Below are 20,203 nucleotides of genomic sequence, written 5' to 3' on the forward strand. Positions count from 1 at the left end.
TGAGTTAGAATCAGTATCACCATCTTTCCAGCTATAAAGCCTCTGAGAGATCACTGTTTTCAACCCTCCCCCCTCCACCAACTCTATAGAAGGGGAAACTGTACCCAAGGTCACATAGCTCATAACTGGCAGAGGTGAAATTTAGGTGTTCAGCATCTCAAGTCACGTAAGTTTCTACTATATTTCCCCACCTCCGAGAAAACAACCACCATCTACCTCCAGCTCTAGGAACAACTGGAGCAAGCAGGTGGTGATGATCAGATGGGAAAGACCTGGCTAAAAGAGGCCAGGATGACCTCAGCAGAGCCCCAAGCAAGTGATGAATCACAGCACTTCTCAGTTTTCCCTCTACCAGAGTATTACCAGTATTACCAGTGAGTATTACACTCACCCCTGCCAGGATCCTCCTCCTGGTTAGGAGCTCACTGAACCATGCATGGCAACATGGTATACCATGATCCCAAGTGCCTCTAACTTGTACTTGGGAGCTGCCCATCAGCCTGGGAATCCCATTTATCAAACTGTTTCTTGGTAAGGCTCAATCCACATTCGTGGGCTGATTTAGATGGGACCTCTTGGCGACTAAAGCTAAAACCTGTCTCCATGATGCACTGGGAAAAACAGAGGGAAGGGCTCACAGATGCTGTCCTCCCTAGAGAGTTCATAAACATGACTGGCATGGGGAGAACTGAGTCCAGGAGAAGAAACGGACTCAAGGAAAATGGGAGACTTAGAGGGTGGGGAGCAGAGCGGCTGTGCTTCCTCCTGATGGCCCGATTCCTGAAGGGGAGAGACCACAAAGCGCTATGGATGTGTTCCCTTGTCAAGATTTTAAGAAAAGCTCAGCCTGTGTGGCTGACAGGTAAGAGAATAATCCAGGGACCTATGGTGTCATAAAGGCCATGTGAAGGGGCTATTTCAAAGAGGAAGTGGTAGAAATGCTGTGAAGTGGTGTGAAATGTTGTGGAGAGTTCCATACAGCTGAGGACTGAAAGGTCTTCTTTCTATTTGGCAATGGGTGGTCACTGGTGACTTTTATGAAAAACTGTGGAGGGTTGAAGAGCGACTGAGAAGAACTAATGGAAAAAATCCTTTTTTAAAGAAACTTGGGGGCTCCTGGGTGGCTCAGTCAGTTGAGCATCCAACTTCAGCTCATGATCTCGTGATTCGTGGGTTCGAGCCCCACGTCAGGCTCTGTGCTGACAGCTCAGAGCCTGGAGCTGGCTTTGGATTCTGTGTCTCCCTCTCTCTCTGCCCCTCCCCCACTCATGCTCTGTTTCTGTCAAAAATAAATAAATGTTAAAAAATTTTTTTTAATAAAAATTAAAAAAAAAAGAAACTTGGCTAATAAGGAAAATGTATAAGGGGCAACATACCCTAAGCGTTTTGCTTTAGTCTTGGGGAGACCTTTGCTTGTTTGTAGGCTATGTGGAGCACCAGTGAGAGGGAAGTTAAGACCCCAGGAAATGGGGCAGTGGATGAGGGGCACAGCAAAGTCTTGGAGGCCATACAGCAGGATTCAAGAAACAGAGCACCCAACAGGAGCAAAAGGGAAGGATGTGAGGAGGGATGTAGACACAGACAGATGGGAAGGAGAAAGGAGCCAATGGGCAAGGAGGTTCTTGTTTAGGGACTTTTCTGTGAATAGGCAGTGAGGTCAGTCGTTGGCTGAAAGCAAAGATGAGGGGCGTGGACAGAGAGCAACGCAATCACATCAAAGATACCCATTCAATGCTGACAGCCCATCTGAGGGTGTCAACTCTGAATCTGTCATGTTTAGCAACCCAGGAAGACAGAGCAGCAAATAAGCTGATGCAGAAAATGGAGGATGGTTGGCAGTTTCAGGGGAAGTTTTGAGATGGAGAGGATAAGAAAGTTCAGGATGCTGATAAAAAAGGTCAGTGTGTGATGGGCCACAGGTTCAGGGTAGGGAGAGGAAGCAGCCCACCAGGAGAAGGCTGAAAGACTGGGAGAACAAAGAAAGAGAGAGAGAGGGTCAGGAAACTGAGATAAAGGAGCAGGCATTTAAATAAACAGCAGGGAGGGAGGGAGAAGCAGAAGAGGAAGCACAGGGCATGGTGATCCAGAAGGTGTTGGGGGTTCAGAAGGGAAAACTACAGGGGGCATCCTGGAGTCAGAGAGGGAGCAGAGCGGAGCCCAGGAACAAATAAGGAGGGGTCTAGGTCTTAGGAGCAAGGCAAAGAGCTGTCACCAGAAGAGGGCACAGGGAGCCAGAACCCACCGAGTCTGATGGTGAGGACTGCCTGGCGCAGAGCCTACAGAGGGCCCAGCAGCTGCCACTGTGGGAGGAGGACCTGCAGAGGGTATAGTTGGCAATTATTAGGAGTCAGGTAGGGCCAGCCTGCCCACGTTCTGGAAGAGGACTCTGCAATTCATCCTGCAGCAGTGTTTGCACTGAAACCCCCCCTTTGCCTCCACTGAAGCCGCTTGGCTCTCCTGTTTCTCCCACGTCCAAGGAGCCCAACTTCTCCTCTAGGACTGCATTCTATACTGTGAGGCCCCGGAACTTGCTGTATTTCCATTTCATGACTTTGTCAAGGGCCAAAGGACTTGCCTGACTTCAAAAGGGGCCATTGTGGGAGTGAGTCAAAAGCAGGAACAGCTCAGATGTTAAGGAAGAGCCACTGAAGTCAGTCACTCAGCTAGCAGCTTTTTTTTTTTTAATTTATAAAAAGTCATGTTCTGTTTTCTGCATGCAAAACAAAACAAAACAAAAACCATGACACAAAACATTGGTGCTAAGTACACAGGAAAAGCCTGGGGGAGGGCAGTGGTGTGGGGTAAGCAGTGCAGGGGTGGTGTGGCGGGCCATGGCCTTGCACCCTTGCAGGGAGGATACCCTACATCTGCTCAGGTGCTGAAAGTGGGCCTCTCAGCATGCAGGGTCTCTGCGGTGGGAAAGGAATACGTGACTCTCGACTACGTTACTACGATCCCCTGGCCCAGCAGGCTATACCCAGCTAGGAGCTTCACGAATAAAAGGGGAGCTAAGCATTTAGCCCCGCATTTCTGCTTTATATTTGTAGTCTCCGGTTGGTCCTTTGGAAGGATCTCAGTCAGGTTTGAGACTGTCACAGCCCTCACCTGGCTATCTGACACAAAGCACCATGATTCTCACTCAGGGAAGGTGGAAATGGGGGCCACAACACAGGAAAGATGACCTAGAGCATGAATTCATGAGGTAATTACAGAGGGAACCTCGCCAAGTCAACTAAACAGAGAAAACGATTCAAACATTGAAAGGAAAGTGGCCAGAGCCCAAGCCAGAGAGTCATGTGAGCCCCAAAGAACAGAGGGCTAGGTCTAAAGATTGCCTGGCTAGTGAAGCACGAAAGACTTAGTTACCCCAAACTGGGAAACGGGATTATGGAAGCCTGTCTGTGCAGGAGAGCCTGGCAGGTGCTGGTGAAAGAATGGCCGGTGGAGGATGGCCTCTCAGCCTGGGTGGCAAAGGAAATGAGCAGCACCACCGACTGACAAGGAAAGCAGAGCTTTCTCTGAGCAGAATGTTCCCCTTAACAAAGGCCCTACAAACAACAGCTTCCTTAAATTTCATCTTTTAGCAAAAATAAAGCCAAGCCACAACAAAGTGATGTCTCTGGGCCAGGCCACTGAAGCGCCAGGTCTGCAGCTCCTCCAACACCATCAGCAATAGGGTCCTTCTCAACCAAGTCCTGGCTGAGGAAGTAGCTTGACCCCCAGCATCTGCCTATGCAGCCTTCCCCAAACACCCCACACGGACCATGAAGATCCATCTCCATCTGAGATAGAGTCTAGAATTCCTGTTCCCATGGCTTCTAGAACATTTCCTTCTGCATTCTCGGAGAAGTGATGTCCCGAAGTTGCTTCAAAGTCACTGAAGGACACTAGCTTCTCATCTGTCAGTTTCCTCTTCTCTACCCTAGACAGAACTTCCCCCATGAATGATTACACCACGCTCCTGGCAGTCCCTTTGGCCTTCTCCAACCTCCAACAGAAAAGGGCTGCCAGTAGAGTCCTGACTTTTTTTGGGGCTGCAGACAGCCTGGGGGTGAGTGAGTCCGAGAACTCACTTCTGATCTTTGGCTCTGCGAACGTGGAAAGGCTGAGAACTAGGATCTCTACGACAGAGGAGAAGCCTAGCACAGCGAGCCAGTTCTGGGTCACTACCCTTGCCCAACCCAACTCTCAGGTTTACCCAACCAGAACTCGGGCTCCAGATCTCTGAGTGGAGACAATGAAGGGATGGCCACTGACAATCACTTCTAGGAAGGCAGGTTCTGACACTAAAGAAGAGTTATTAACCCAAAGTAAGTGGCACAGAGGACAGGCTCTGAAGTTGACATCTCCTTAAGCCTGCACGTCTGAGCCTGAAGCTGTCGGTAGTCCCTGCACAGCCACCTGGCCCCGTCAAGAATGCCATACATACCACCTAGAGCACTTTCATAGCGGCCACCTAAGTCAACATCGGGACAGGGAGCATGAGAAACAAATACCCTGAAAACCGTTAGAACCCGAATAGGCACCAATTGAGACCTATGGCCTCTGGAAGCCTCCATCACCCTGCCCAGGGCAGCTTCCTGTCCTGGCAGGCCAAGCAAAGGCAAACAGTGACAGTCTTTGGCTGTGCTGGGCCAGGGATCACAGGCCTGCCATATGTCAGAACCTCTCTCCCTTCTTTTACCCTCTTCTGGACCCAGGAGGACTTCAGATAGATACATTGCTCCTGAGCCTTGCACACTGAAAGGTGAGAAAAGTCTGCTCTCCTTAGCAGAGAGCAGTCACCAAGGAAGTTAAGTCCTCCCAAGCCTGACCAGACTTGGTCTTGTCAAGTGGACCCCACACATCTGATTTTTCTGGTAATAGGGAACACCTCCCTCTTTGCTGTTTATTACTGAAATCTTCTCTGTAGTGGATGCACTATGGCTCCCAAATGAATGTTGTAAGATGCAAACGGCAAAGAGCACTACACAGCTCGACAAGACTTGTCTCACATCCACGATCTGAAGAGAATGAGCTGAAAGGTGGGGAGGAGTGGTCAACAGGATGGGGTGCCAGCTGCCAGAGTGCTCGCTGTACCGCCAGCTCTCACACCTGGGAGATGCTGCTGGCCAGGCGGAACGACATTCTTTTTGCTCTTTCATTCTCCTGAAAGAAAAAAAATATGTGTGTGTGGAATCAAAATAACCAAAGGTAGTGCTTATTAACGTGCAAAGGCAAAATGTCCAGACTGGGACTCCCCAGAGCCAAAGTGTTTTCCTCTGCCCCAGGAATGCAACAGCAAAACTCACTGCAGCCACTAAACATGGTGGGCCAAGTGATGTAAACAACTGGCGATGGCTGCACACAGCAGGCAGGCAGGCAAGACATTTCAGTGGAATGAAACAGCACTGAACTGTGTCCCATGTGTGCATATGTGGGACCAGACACAGGTCAGAAGCGCTCTCTCTACTGTAAGCAACACCTCTCCCTCCTTCTCTACACCAAGGGGCTGAAAATATCCCTTCCTTTCTCCCAAACGGAATTTGAGACCAGGTCCTGAGACCAGATGTTTCTCTTCTTCCGGGGACCACAGTGGAGAAGAATCAGCATTGAGCTGTGAATCGGGAGACCTGGCTTCCCACCCTGATTCTGCTGTTAATTTGCTGGGTGACCCTGGGCAGACGCATCCACCTCTCTGAGTTTCAAGCCTCAGTGGTAATGAGACTTGATGAGCCCTGCACTGCCCTGACTTCCTGTTAGACTACAGGCTTGGGAGCAAGGGTTCCTTCTGAGCACTCTCTGTGCCTCCAGCAGCTTTGCTTTAGGCTGCTCTGTACACGCTGCTTGGGTGCCCCCTGACTGCCCACCCACCGGCCCCACAACCTGCCTGCCAGCTGGCAGCAACTCTTTACCATATGTCGCCGCCGCCTCTTGGGTTGGATGCCCTCCTGCACGTAGGGGGGCCATGGGAAACCCTGCGGAGTGGAATACCCACTCTCACTTGACACCTCCTCGGAGTCTGAGTCCTCCTGCCTTGGCTGGGCAAACCGTTTCTCCGGGTAGATCTCCTTCAACCAGCCCTCAAAGAACACTTCCAGGCAGCGGCCGGCCTCTGCAACCTCTGAGTCGGGCTGAAGGGGAAGGAGAGCAGTGATGGTCTGGCCCGTATCCACCACCCCATCTCTTCCAGGTCCCTCAAGAGCTATACAAAGAGCACAAAGCCTGGCTAGGTTTCCTGGAGGTCTAGAATGTGACATTTTCTCCTGAAGACTCAAGATAACCAGTTTAGTACCATCTCTTCAAGCAGAAGTGACCCTGACAGTTACCCACAGAGGGCCAACCACTAGCATTCCCCCCTTCTTCCTTCTGAGTCCACACTGAGGCCCAAGTGTGGGAGAGAGCTTTTAAACACTCACTACGGGAGACCCTAAAAGGTTCCCATGTCCTTATGGCAGCTCAGGACCAAACCTGATATCCCCCATCCAGGCATGAGTCTTGGGGTCACTGGGAAATAGAGGAGGGGGAAAACAGGCAAGACATACATAATTGAACTTCGCACAGTTCCAGAACATGAGGCGGACGTCTGACACCACCTCCTCTGGGGTGGTGTAGTGAGCTGGGTCCTTCTTTTGCAGCTTCCTCCGAATGATTGACAGGTCCATGGGCCTCTTGATAATCTGGTAGTAATGCCGAGCCTTGGGGGAGCAAAGAAGGGGAAGCAGGAAGAGAGAAGTAGAGGTACAGAGAAGAAAGAGGGAGAGACGGAGAATGAGTTGAAACAGATGTGAAAGGACACAAGAGAACAGCAGCAAGAAGAAAAGAGAAGAAAGGAGACAAAAAGGGAGAAGGAGGAATGTTTCACTGTCAAGTCAGGTGTGGTGTAACAGCAGCTGGGCTGGGGGGCTGCGGTGGCCACACTGAGACCGCTAGCCCATGCAAGGATTAATCAGACTTCCAGTGGCCATGCCCTGAGCCCGCCCCAGGGTAGCACTTGGACTCACACCCAGGCCCAGGGCCCTTGGAGCCGGCAGAAACAGGAAGCCTTCCTTACCAGCGGGCTGACAGGTTCATGGAAGGGCAGGCTGAGGCTATGGCAGCACAAGGACAGTACCAGCTTTTCACACTTCTGCAGAAACCAGAATGGCAGCACGTTACTTCGGCCTGGCCCCATCTCAAGAACTGAAGACAGTGACCCTGATAACTCCAGCGGGGTCAGCTCTGTCCCACAGGGCGTGGGCCAACACATTAAGGCACAGCACAGCCTGCTAGACTAGAGGAAGACAGCTGGCAGAAGGGAATCCATAGCAAAAACCCCCATGGGCCAAGCTGTCAGGCATAGCCCAACAGAGAGATACCTGGAGAGACTTCCCATCCCCCTCAGAAAGGCCTCAGCCCCTGGCACAGGGAGGCTGCCCCAGGCAGGGAACCTTGTTTTCAGAAACACCTCCCTACCTTCTGGTCATAGATGCTCAGGCCAGGAGTGGCCCGCATTCCAGGCTGATTATAGCGGGCATTCTCACAGTCGTACTCCATCTCTGGCTGGGTCAGGCTGCGGCACAAGGTACATACCCAGTCTCCCCTGCAGAGGCAGATGAGGCCAAATTAGGCATCAGCAGGTGGCCCAGAGCCACCTCCCCTCTCCCTCTGCTCCAAGATGGGGGCAGAGAGAGAGAATGGTATGGGAGACTCAGTCCCTAGGCCTGCCCTGTAGGGAATGGCTTCCTAACCACAAGCTTTAAAGAAATTCACTAACTTGGGATGGAGTGACTCCAGAAAAAAATTGGATTTAGCAAGGGGCTGAGAGAGGAGTATGGGGACAAACCTGTGTGTGTGTAGGAAGAAACTGGGAACAGAGGAAGAAAAACAGCCACTCAAATTTCAAACACCTTCCTATCCATGCATAGAAGGCACAAGGCAGTAGGGCCACTGACTCACATACCTGCAATTCATGCAGGCCCAGAGAGGGGAGGAAGCCCATTTGAAGGAGCTCTGTGGGCCTGGCCTGGAATAGTCATCCCTGGAAGATCACCCTCCTAGGCAGCCAATGGCCCTAGATTGGCACAACTCACCCGGGGAAGCTGAGCAGGGCCGGCAAGTGGCAGGAAAGGTGGAACACTTTGGGGCAGCGATCGCAGCACAGCAACTCTCCCCCATTGAGGCACACAGCGCAGAAGTCCTCATTCTCTATTGGTACCGGGGGCCCCTTCTTGGCTCCAGGGGTCCGAGGAATGAGTCTTTGTTCTTCAGGAGATGCACCCTCCCCCTCTGGTGGCTGCTGCCCCGCCAGAGAAGTGACAGTGACCTTTCTTCCCCCCAGACTTGGGGCCTGGATGGCATCAGGCATGTTGTTCTGGCTGACCTTGGAGAAGAAGTGAGTCTGAGCAGTCAGCACAGCACCAACAAGTTGTGGAGGGAGGGAGAGGAGGGACTGACAAGCCCTGGGCACCAATTTATTCCAGGCCCCCAGGCCAGCTGAACCCCAAGAATGCTGAGCCTCCTGATATGCATCTCACAAGCCCCTGGCAGCTGAGGACAAGTCTGGTCAGGCTGCAGCCCCACTCAGACTCTGGACAAGGCCAGAGCCAGAATTCTGAATGAAGTGGAGAAAGAAGAGAGGCTCCTAAGGTGGGCCAAGCTCAAGGACAAGACTGAACAGAGTGGTACCTTAATAGACATGCTGGAGGACTCAGTGCCACACTCAATGATCAGCAGGAAGCTCCCATCCTGCTCATTCTTCTGGGGCTTCAACTTGAACACAGGCATCTCTCCCGAGGAGGCAGCACAGATCTTGAGCCGCTCCAGTCGCACATAGGGAATCTTAGGCTCGCTGTTGAAGGGCCTGTGGCAAGAGAGACACCCCTGGGTCTTAGGGGGAGCCTCCTCTGACCCCAGCCTCTAAGTCAGCTCAACCATGATCCGACAACTGAACTGCTGCTCAAGATCTCCTCAGTCCCACCCCATGCAGGCCCATGTTTCTCCCTCCCACCCCCGGCGAGCTGTTTGCTCAAAGAAGAGGGGATTCCTAAAGAGGGAGGACTTCACACAGAGCACATGCCCTCTGGTGCAGGAGCCAGGATAGCTTCCCACAGGCATCCCAGACTCCCACAGGCATTCCAGACTCCCAACCACACAGATCCTACTCAAGGGTCTGGGAGTTGAAGAAGACAGTTGCAGGCAAACTTCTGCTTCTAGTGAAGTCATCAAGTGTGCTGACTTTCTGTGCCAACCTCCCAGGACATGAAGTTGAGGGGTGGGAGAGGGAGGTTGGGCCAAGAACCTGTTACCTGATACTCTGGTTCCCTTTTGCATCCAATTCCAGGGCTCCTTGTTTAAAATTCTCATACTCTAATGCAAAAGACAAATACCTGTGACATACATTTATAACAACATGCCCAATACCCATACCTTCCACTCATGTACTATTCATACCTTTGGCCACACACCTATCATACAACTGTTACCCACAGTGTAATCATTCATAATGGTGGCAATCCTAACACGGCTCTCCTTCCTGAGAGAAGAAGGCCACCTTCTTTTAAAAAGAGAAACAACACTCAGAGGCTGTCTATGGGTGAGTGTTGGGTCGGGTGAGGGGCCAGCTTCTCACCTTCCAAATGAGCTCAGAAATCCCTTGTTTCCCATATACTGGGGTTACGTGCTCTCAGGGGTCATTCTGTCCAGCCTCTGCATTTTCAGCCAAATTCTGATATTCTAGTACTGCCTGAGAATCTAGCTCATACCACATAGGCAAGAGGCTCCCGTAGCCCTACCCTGGGTAGAGCAGTAGAGCCTGTGTAGCTGGGCAGGGGGCAGTGTGGGGAGAGAGGAGGATACTAGCATTTAGTGAGCACCCACTCAGCACCAGGCACTATCCTAGGCACTTTCCTTGGGCAAGCACAGTCCAAAAATTTGATTATTTAAAATTCAGGTTTCCATTATTACACAGTTAATAAGAACCAATCAGTGTTCAGTTAGTCTTTCAGTCAGTGCAAAGAAACAAGGGGAAAATTATTTCATTTTCATTTATTAGATATATGGGAAATAGACAGATCATTACAGACTAAACACACATCATACACTAAACAGAAAAAGTCCCAAATTTTCACTCGGCAGTTGCTTACAAATTTTCCAGCTAGCCCTCGCCTACCACAGAAGAAGGCAAGTCCCATTTGAGAAGGGGTGTAGGTAGCTGAGAAGAGAATCAGAGCCAATCTCCACCAGTCCAAATTCTCTTTACTATGAGGCACACCATAAATCCAGATGACTGCTGGGTGCAAGGCAAGTTCTTGTTACTACAGAGAAAGTCATCAAATGATCTCACTGTAGTTATTTGGCCCAGTAGTCTACAAAGTAGTTACACTAGCCCCATTTACAGAGAAAGAAATCACCTCAGAAAGGTTAGGGGTCTCACATAGGATCAAACATAAAAAGACAGAGCTGGTTTTCTATGATAGATCTACCTGACTCCAAAGTCACACATGCTCTGTTCCCTAAAATATTTTGTCAAGGCTAGCCCTTCTGGGATGAGTTTTGGGATGAGTTCTTCCCCGGAAGAGTTCTTCCTTCTGGGATGAGTTCTTCCTGCTTCCCCCACCTCTAACCCAGACCTCCATGGGAATGTTACGTGGAGCTAAGTCTTGGCCATGCCTGGATCAGCCCCGGCCACAGTGAGGAAAACAGAACAGGTACCAATAAGTCAGTTCTAGAGGGAAGAAGTGAACTGAGCAGAGAGAGAGAGAGAAACACTGCTCCCTCACACCTAGAGCCTGTCTCCTGACCTCTCTGTCACCTGGGAGTGCTGAGCTCATGTTTGTGGCCAGCACAAATAACAGGCTACTGACTTGAGCCTCACCTTTTGGGTTCCGGTACTGTTGCAGAGCCATGGACGTGTTGATCACTGGGACCAGTGGGGGTTTCTTCACAGAGAGGTTAATTGGCTCCTCTAGTTCTGAAGGGATAGCCAAGTCCTTGGAAGCATCCAGACCAGGGGTTGTGGAGTCTTGTCTCAGAGAGTCAGTGAAGCGGGTAGAATCCTCACTTTCCATCTTTCAAAAGCGAAAGGCCAACAAGAATCAAAGAAATGAGACATTTTTATTGTTACTGGTCATAAAGCTATTAAGCTAAGGCCAGGATAAGCTCTTATCTGCAGCGGCCACCCTTTTGCCCAGTGATGAGTAGAGGGTGTGGAATGGTATTTACCCAGGACTTACCTTACACAGGGCATTCCCGAGAGAGGGGTCAGCCCCATCTCCAGGGCACAGGCTCCCTACAGCTCGCCCAGAGCCAGGACTGCAGCTGGATCCAGTTTCTGGTTGCACGTCAGAAGCTGGAGGCATGCTCTGCAGAGGACAAGTCGCCAGACTTGGCATAGCCTGGGTGGGACCAGACATCAGGTTGGGCCTGACCTGTGACTGATCACTTGCTAGGCTTGTGATGGCCTGGGAGGAATCACTCATCAGGCTGGGCATGGACTGGGGTGTGCCGCGCACAAGGCTGGGTATGGTTGGCAGATGACCCACTGTCAGGCTGGGCATAGCCTGGTTTTGACTGCTCATCAGGCTGGACACAGTTGTGGGGGTGCTGCTCAGCAGGCTTGGTACCATGTGGGAAGGGGCGGCAGGTAGGCTGCTCACGCTCTGGATCTGTGGCTCTAGGGTCCTTGCCAGCCTGGTAGATGACAGCTCCATCTCCAGTGTGTTGGAAAAGCCCATGATGCTCACCGAAGTGGAGTGCTGCAGGAGTAAAGACAAGGCAGAGTCAGGCTCTTAGCAGGGAATGGGGGGGAAGGAGGAGAGAGGTACAGCCCTCAAGAACTCCCACACTCAGATTTCACCCTGGCCTCAGAGACTAGTAGCAGCAAGGAACTCACACAGCACATGAAGTCCCCATTCCCATTCCCCTGCACCAAGGAGGCTGGTAGAGAGGCAGGCACAGGCTGAGGACACTGGCGTGCATATGTGTGTGAATGTGTGTGTGTGAGAGAGAGAGAGGGAGGGAGAGAGAAAGAGACAAGACAGTGTGGAAGAGTGAGAGATAGCCTACCACCTGACCTGAGGGTGGTATGCGCATGTGTGCATGTGCACGTGCGTGCACACACACACACACACACACACACACACACACACACAGCCACCATTAGCCCACGCCCCTCAACCCCTATCCAGTACCTAGTCAAAGGGTCAGACTGTAGGACTGCCCTCCAGCTTCACATTCCCTTCTGACTAAATCACTAGTGCCTTCTTGTCCCTTCTGGGGGTCCTATAGACTAGTTTCTGTTACATAAAAGTGGAAGGAAGTTCAGAAGGCTCAAACTCTGATCTGCCTCAGGCCTTCTCTGAGATAATGCCAAGGCTCAGGGAGCCCCAGTTAGTGCTGGGGAACTAATTCCTTTGCATAAAGCCATTCTTTTCCTTTGCATAAAGCCCTACAGTGCATTCCACCACTCAGGACAACTGTGAAATCAATGGCTTATTCCCTGTCCTGCTCTGCAGCCACAGTTCATCCCTGAACCCTCCCATTCTCTGAGCTCCAGCCACTCACACATTTTTCAGTTCCTGAAACAAGCCAAGCCTTCCCTCCACCTAGAATCTTCATCCCTTTCAAAGAGACTGCTTCTGCTCCAGGGAACATTGTCCTATCCCTGCCCCTGTCCCACTTACCCTTCTGAACTCAGCTCACCTGTGATTTTTTTTAGAGCAAAGCCTCTTTTCATTCTGTGGCCCAGGCCTGGTTCCCTCTTTTGTGTTCTCATAACTCCTTTTTATACTGTATTCTCGTAGCTGTAAGACCATTTGATTAATCTCCGTTTCCTCCATGAATTGTAAACTCTATTAGGGCACGGATTTTACTTATTTTGCTTACCCAGTGTATTTCTAGACTCAGGAGCAGTCCCTGGCTGAATAAATGAATTAATGAGCTATTTACAATTTTAAAAAACAACATAATGTGTGATTTTTTATTCTACAAATCTTAAACCAAACAAATAGCAGCTTAGTTCTATTAAAAACTGTGTGTATGCATCTCTCTAAAATAATGGTTGTCTTCATATAGCTAAAATTTATTGAGCATTTATTATATGTAAGAAAATTTGCTAAGTGTCTTACATACATTTCCTTGCTTAATCCTCATAACAAACATTAAAGGGTTGTTGTGAAGGTTAAAAGAAAGAATCCATGTAAAGATTTAGAACATCTGCCATATTGTAGGTACTCAACAAACCCCAGCTACGGCTAACGCTGCTGCAATTATTGTTATTGTTATTATTCTTCTCATGGCCCTAATTTTACACTTGAGAAAAATGAGTTTCAGAAAGGCATCTGAAGTTTTTAATGCTACTGAATACATAATTTTGTATATTTCTATTTCTCTTTACTTGTGCTCACATGCAGAAACACGATTTTTGCATATTGACCTGGTACCAGAGACCTTGTTGAAGTCACTTGGGGAATTTCTGTGAACACAAATCATGTCATCTGTGAAGAGTTAAGTTTTATTTCTTCCTTCTCCTGTGTTTTCCGGCCTTACTCCACCAGCTAAGACCTCCCGTACCAGGTCAAATAGAAGCAGCGATAGTAGCTGAATTGTCTTGTTCCTGATCTCGGGGGATCCTTTCAATATTCCACCAACTAACAATGATACTTGATGTGGGATTTTCACAGATTTAGAATCCAGATCTCTGGCCCCGAAGCCACACTCTTGACTGTGGCCCATCTAGCTCTGTCCTTCCCTGTGCTTCCTCCCCTCCCCTTCCCATACTCTACACTTCAGCCTCTGTCCTTCCCTTGCCTGCTCCCTCTTCCTCTCCTGTTTTCCTTTCTTCTTATCATCTCTTCCTCTTCTCTCCCAACACCTTTCCCTTATTATTTAACTGCTTTAGTAAAGCTTACATTTTCTATTCTTAATTCCCAATTCAAAAAGCAGATAAGCTAAATACCTCTGTTTCTCCAAAGAAAATTTTTTATTTTTAGATGTTCCCTGGTAGTGCAATAGTGTTCAATAAAAAGGCTTCCATTTGCTCTATAGTCTAAGTCCCAAGATAAGGAATATTGAGGAGAACGAAGTATGGGGAGAATACTCAGAGCAAATTGGGTAGATTAAGCATGGAAGAGCCACCTCAAACATGCCCTGGCCTGCATCCCTTGGCATTCCCTGCTGTCCTGGTTATATACTACCACAGCTTTCTAAGATTCGATCTTTCCTTATCTACCTACAAGAATACCCAAAGATTGTTGGAATCTCTTTTGTAACATAGGACAGTCTAACCCTTTGAGCTGGTTTCTTTCACCTTTTCCCCATTTGACATGTATATTTAGTGCAACTCTGGTTGTCATCTCATCTGCCAATGACATAGATGGCTCTGTGTGAGATCCTTGGTGCCAAGCATTAAGGGCATCAAAATCTACCTGGGACAATCCCAAGTAATAATGGTCAGGTGCTGTAGGTCACAAGATATGCACAACATTAAATCCCCAAAGACAACGCTCCCCAGATTAGAGGCAGGATATCTCTACATCTCCAGATTAAAGGTAGGATATCTTTGTAAGATATCTACTCCCCTGTCCTGATTATTTATTGTGCATCATGAAGTATGACTTAATGATAGAGGACAGGAGGGCATGAGTACTGAGCCCTAGAAGAACTGTGGAAATTCTATCAGTTTATTTTGAGTTGGGCCTGCTGAACCTGCTCCTATAAACACCGAGCACACAGCACAAGGTCAATAACATGTCCTAAGAGACTGCAGACTAGACTAGTCTTTTTCAAGTCCACATTCACATTCAATCTCAAGGAGACCACAGCTATCAGGAAGTAGGGGAAAGCCTTAGTAGTGGTAAAAAGAACCTGAGAAATTTCCAGGATCTCAGAGAAAGTGTTATAAGGAAGCCAGCACCACCCCATTTCTATAGGCTATACAAATACAGTGCATTTCTGGAACATATGTATGCTGTGTGTTAGTTATTTTTGATACTTCATTTGGCTCTCTGGGTGAAAAGATGCAAAATATTAAAATGGAAGGAACTATTTCATGTGTAGGAAGAAACACAGGATTGAGAACCTCCTTTCTACCCTGCTGCCAGTGCTGCAAAGTGAGTAGAGGCAAGGGGGAGAATCAAATTTCCGGGCCAGGAAAGCAGGCTGAGGAACCAGGGCCTGGGAGGAAGGACAGGGCTTCTTGAGAGCACACTAGGCTTGAGAATATGGCCATTCCTGACATTTGGTGCCTCACACACAGAAGGTGCCCATCTCTCAATGGAGATGACATTGCCTGCCCTCTCTAGCAACCAGGATTGTTCAGAGATCAAAGGAGAGAAGGCAAAATTATATGGCCAACTGTAAGGTCTATAAATGGCAACTACTGACCCTTCCAAGTTGTCAGCTACATGACACCTTTCCTTCTTCTTCACATGTAAAACCTTCAGATTTCATGAGGCAAAATATGTACTTTGAAGTCTGCAAGTGAAAAACTATTTTCTAGATCAGGGAGGAAGAGAAGACAAAAATGCCAAAAACATTCACTCTGAAATCAGCTCAGGTCATCTCTGTGGTACAAGGGGAGACTGCTCCGAGCCTCTTACCTCTCTTACATAGTGTCTCCTCACTTGCTCCTAATTTTCTTTCCTTCCCCCATGCTATATGTTCCTATATGTGTCCCTTTCCTCTTCTTTTCTCTCTTTATCTCTTTTTGCCATCTGCCTGACCTGTGACCTGTCTAAATCACCTCACCTGGAACCTACAGAATCTGTCTGAACCACCAGCATCCACAACCTGCCTGACCTACGACTTCCCTGAACTGTCTGTCAGCCTCTTCTACTAGTCACCTGTGCAATCCTTCGTCCACCTGCCGCCTCCATCCCCATCCTCACCACTTGGGTCTTTTTCTGGAGTTCAATGTGCTTATTTATATCATTACAATGATTGTCACATGATGTTATCAAAATTTGGAGAAGGCACTGTTCTTTCATTCAACAGAAAAGGAAACTGAGACACAGAGCAATTACACAGATTTCCCAAGCTTATATAGGCCTAAGACTAGGAGTCTGGGCCCAGCCTTAAAAGCCTGCTGGCTGGTCTTGCTTTTGTGCCATTAGCTAGTGCTCTAGTAAAACATGATAGAGAAGTCAATAAACAGACACTTAATGCACATGCCCTGAGTTTAATATAAATTTCAGGTTCTTACAGCAAGATAATATTGCTGGGGATAAAGCAGCACAAATAGGGTGGTGTTCCACAGATATTAATTTTCCATATATCTGAACCATACCTCTTTCAGTAACAAAATGCAGTTGGCTTTAAAAAATTATTTTGAATGGGACTACTTCTAAAACACTTTACACACCACCCTGTCATATTAAATAGAGTTCATGAAGCCTAATGAGACCACTCCTTAAGGACATAAACAAGCTTGGATGGACTTCTGTTGCTGGAGTAGGCTGTAGTTCAGTGATGCTATAAGGCAATGCAGGGCTTAGCTTGTCCTTTCACCAAATGACCTCACACTGTGGCACTTTTCCAGGTGATGGTTCTTGTCTTCTCCTTTGTCGTTAGCTGACATTACAGAAGTCCTGACTCCTTGCTTCATTCTGCTTACTGCTACCACGTAGGAAAACTAAAATTTCCAAAGGAAACCATGTAACTAAGTTTGCTGTCAAGACCTCTATACTAGACACCTGAGTGTGGCCTTATGATCTCATGCAGAAATAATGTGTGGGCTTTGTGACATCTGTTCTTGTTGCTGCTCCGAAGCTTTGCCTGCTCACTTCTGGGTTTTTGCCCCAGTAGTTAGGATTGTCAAAGACTGATTGCCCTGTAAATGTACAGAGGAAAGGGGAGCAATGACTTGGAAGTTAAGTCTTGGAAATACATTAAAGGCCTTCATTCTGGTTGAAAGAAACAGATGAGGAGATAAGGATTGAGGTATACAGATTTGTATTAAATCATGGAATATCTGAGTGCTTCAAAGCTTCAGATTGGGTAGACTGGTTTAACATTAGTAGATCTTCAAACAACTGAATCAGATACCTGAGGAAGGAACTCATTTCCCCAGCAAGTTGTTTCACAAGTTGATTTTTAATAGCAAAGTTGTAGCTTTTATGGACAGTGAGTGGTCCCCCAGCTGAATGAAAAGCTCTTATACAAATTAAGACTATTCCTTTGGATGGGAATGCAACCTGGTGCAGCCACTCTGGAAAACAATATGGAAGTTCCTCAAAAAACTAAAAATAGAACTACCCTACGACCCAGCAATTGCACTACTAGGTATTTATCCAAGGGACACAGGTGTGCTGTTTCAAAGGGACACATCCACCCCCATGTTTATAGCAGCACTATCAACAGTAGCCAAAGTATAGAAAGAGCCCAAATGTCCATCGATGGATGAATGGATAAAGAAGATATGGTATATATATACAATGAAGTATTACTCAGCAATCAGAAAGAATGAAATCTTGCCATTTGCAGCTATGTGGATGGAACTGGAGGGTATCACGCTAAGTGAAATTAGTCAGTCAGAGAAAGACAAATATCATATGACTTCATTCATATGAGGACTTTAAGAGACAAAACAGATGAACATAAGGGAAGGGAAACAAAAATAATATAAAAACAAGGAGGGGGACAAAGTGTAAGAGACTAATAAACATGGAGAACAAACAGAGTGTTGCTGGAGGGGGTTTGGGAGGGGGGATGGGCTAAAAGGGTAAGGGGAATTAAGGAATCTACTCCTTAAATCATTGTTGCACTATATGCTAACTAACTTGGATGTAAATTTAAAAAAATTAAATTAAATCATAAATCTAAAAAAAAAAAAAAAAAGACTATTCCTTTGGATATAACTATGGTAATACATGCTAACTGACCAGAATCAAATGGGAAAACATTCATGGGTGATGAAGAGATAAGAACTGAAGAGTGTTCAGTGTCCTGATGATTCAGGAAAAACAGAAATGGTAAAGAGGATCTTAGAGTCAGAGGTGGAAGGAAGAGGAAAGGAATAGGCTGATTCCTATAAATCTGAAGTAAAAGCCAGAATGAATGAAACACTCAAACCCAAGCCTTGGAGACTCTGAAGAATTAGCCCAGAGATATTTTGGCCAGTCCACTGTAAGGAAATTTAGGGCCCAGGAGCAAGGACCTGTTTTCTCATGAACCAGGAAACCTAGACAAAGATCTTAGATTTGATCTGTAAGTGAAATCAGGCTAGAACAGAGGAAAGAGCCTTCCTAGAAGTTGCAAAATTCAGGGAGCCAGACCTGGGGAATACTTGGCTTGGTTTCTGAGCAGGACAGAGCAGAACTCTGTATAGATCTGCAATTCCTGACCAGAACTCAGGCTGTGCCCTAAGAAAGCTTCACGAGGCCCTGGGAAGATTCTGAGCAAATTCTGCTGTTGAGACCAGGCTATGAGGCAATGATCATTCCTGGAGTTGAGAAGCCATGACCTGGCCCATGGCCATGGATCTGGAGACTATGAAGGCAGGACACCCAGTACTTCCTTTACGTAAGCCAAGATTTAGAGTATGAGTTAAAGCAAGACACTTCCCATCTCTGGACTTTAATTTCCTCCTCCACAGGTTAATGTACATTTGAGTTATAAGAATCAAATTAAAAACTCAGGCATCAAAGTGCTTTGATAATGATATAAATGCTCTTCATGTGAGTCATTATCCCTTCCTCTTCTGCGTCACTCTTACTAATGTAGACCACAGGAATGCCTACTGCTTGGGCATCATTTACTAAAAATACATCTCAGACTCCTCTGAAGCCATAAGCAGCATCCTGGTGGTCTTGCTCAGCCTTCCGTGGAGGATGTGGACCACATGTGAGTGGAAGAGAGGTCCTCCTTGCAGCTGAATTACGGCTCAGACAGGCTCTCTGTGATGCCCACAGCCTTGACTTCAGGAGAGGTCTGAGGAAAAGCGTGCTGTGTGTCCTTCAGCAGTTGACTCATTCAGAAGTATAAAATGCAGCCATCAAAATGTCTTCCAGTTTCACCTGGGATATAAGGTATTCTTTGTAGTGTGGTAACCGTGGTTTCTCTTCAGAGTGGCTAAACCAAGATTAGGCAACCGTGAGGGCCAGGCAAATGTCAAAATTCATTCCAAAACACCCTGCTGGATGCAGGGAAGGTAGTGGGATGAGCTCCTTCCGAGACTGCCGAGCTCAAGCCACTAGAAAACCCATTCAAAAACGTTCCTATCTCACTTTCAGCAGCAATGCGTTCACCATCAGCTCGGTCAGCACCAACCCCCAGGTACTTGTGCACAGCTGCTGTGCTGTAGCGGAAGTCCTCCTCGTGGTGATGTAACATCAGTGAACAGCTCAGAGCATGGAGGAGTCGCTGTGGAACACCCAGAGAGACGCCTGGTGCCCCAGCTTCCTCTGGTCCGTGGCCTTCACGTAGACTTCCGACTTCCCTGGCACTCACAGGCCATCACAGGCTCAGGAGCAGGTTGGAGGCTAAAACACCTTTACCAGATAGAGATAACCAAGACCAAACGAGGCTGGGTCCTAAGAGCTCTCCCCAGCAGGGCCTCAGGCTACTCCCAACGACTGTAAGGGGGAAAATCCAGCAAGTGGGCGGCCAGATGGAGTCGTACTTGTCACACTGCAGTACACGGGGAGAGACAGTCTAACCTAGTCCCCGAGCACGAGCAGAGCCAGGAACCCATGCTCTGGTCCCAACTTTGCCAATGCTCAGCTGTATAACTCTTAGGTGGGTCACTTAACCTCTCTGTGTCTCAGTTTCCACATCTTTCAAAGGGGAATATGAAAGTGGCTTCCTCATAACACTTCTATGATAAACAAAGACATAAAATGGAAAAATACATGTAAAAACCTAACGGGAAGAGATAGAAAAATGCTATACAAAGTATTATCATTTAATGATAAGATGCTCAAAATGTTGTTTGGTGTCCTCAATCTTCATACCCTCCACCATGCCTAATCCAAGCTTTCAGACAATGAATTCCCACCAAAAGAAAGCCCTTTCTCTGATCTCAGTAGCTTTGTGTATAACCAGTACTTCTCTCAGTTAAGTAGACCCAAAGGCTGCTCTGGGCCAGGATGGCAACATTGAGGTTCCTTTCTCGGGGAGTCCAAGCCATGAAGAAGCCTATAAAACATCGGGAAAAGGCTGGGCTACTTGCTCCTCCAAACCTCTACATGAGCCCGGGTTAATAAGGGCCAGGGGCAGGTCAAGATGAAAAGTCAGAGTTCCTAGGACC

General features: G+C 47.9%; 1 protein-coding gene across 8 annotated transcripts in view; it reads right to left on the bottom strand.

Annotated features, from left to right (window-relative positions):
- Positions 1-2,063: 2,063 nt before the first annotated feature.
- The window catches only part of TRIM66 (tripartite motif containing 66), a 56,627-nt gene continuing 38,487 nt past the window's right edge, over positions 2,064-20,203 (bottom strand). For 6 of the 8 annotated variants that reach the window (XM_047877896.1, XM_047877900.1, XM_047877898.1 and 3 more), the window contains 10 exons: positions 11,193-11,714; positions 10,835-11,027; positions 9,267-9,327; positions 8,647-8,821; positions 8,052-8,341; positions 7,435-7,561; positions 7,034-7,108; positions 6,525-6,677; positions 5,895-6,113; positions 2,064-5,148 (listed from right to left, as the gene is read on the bottom strand). In XM_047877896.1, coding sequence (XP_047733852.1) covers positions 5,089-5,148; positions 5,895-6,113; positions 6,525-6,677; positions 7,034-7,108; positions 7,435-7,561; positions 8,052-8,341; positions 8,647-8,821; positions 9,267-9,327; positions 10,835-11,027; positions 11,193-11,714 — 1,875 coding nt within the window. In that variant the 3' untranslated portion in view covers positions 2,064-5,088. The remainder of the gene's footprint in view (positions 5,149-5,894; positions 6,114-6,524; positions 6,678-7,033; positions 7,109-7,434; positions 7,562-8,051; positions 8,342-8,646; positions 8,822-9,266; positions 9,328-10,834; positions 11,028-11,192; positions 11,715-20,203) is intronic. The other 2 variants (XM_047877902.1, XM_047877899.1) reach the window with 2 other exon arrangements.

This window comes from Prionailurus viverrinus, chromosome D1, assembly GCF_022837055.1.
Source record: "Prionailurus viverrinus isolate Anna chromosome D1, UM_Priviv_1.0, whole genome shotgun sequence".
Lineage (NCBI taxonomy): Eukaryota > Metazoa > Chordata > Mammalia > Carnivora > Felidae > Prionailurus > Prionailurus viverrinus.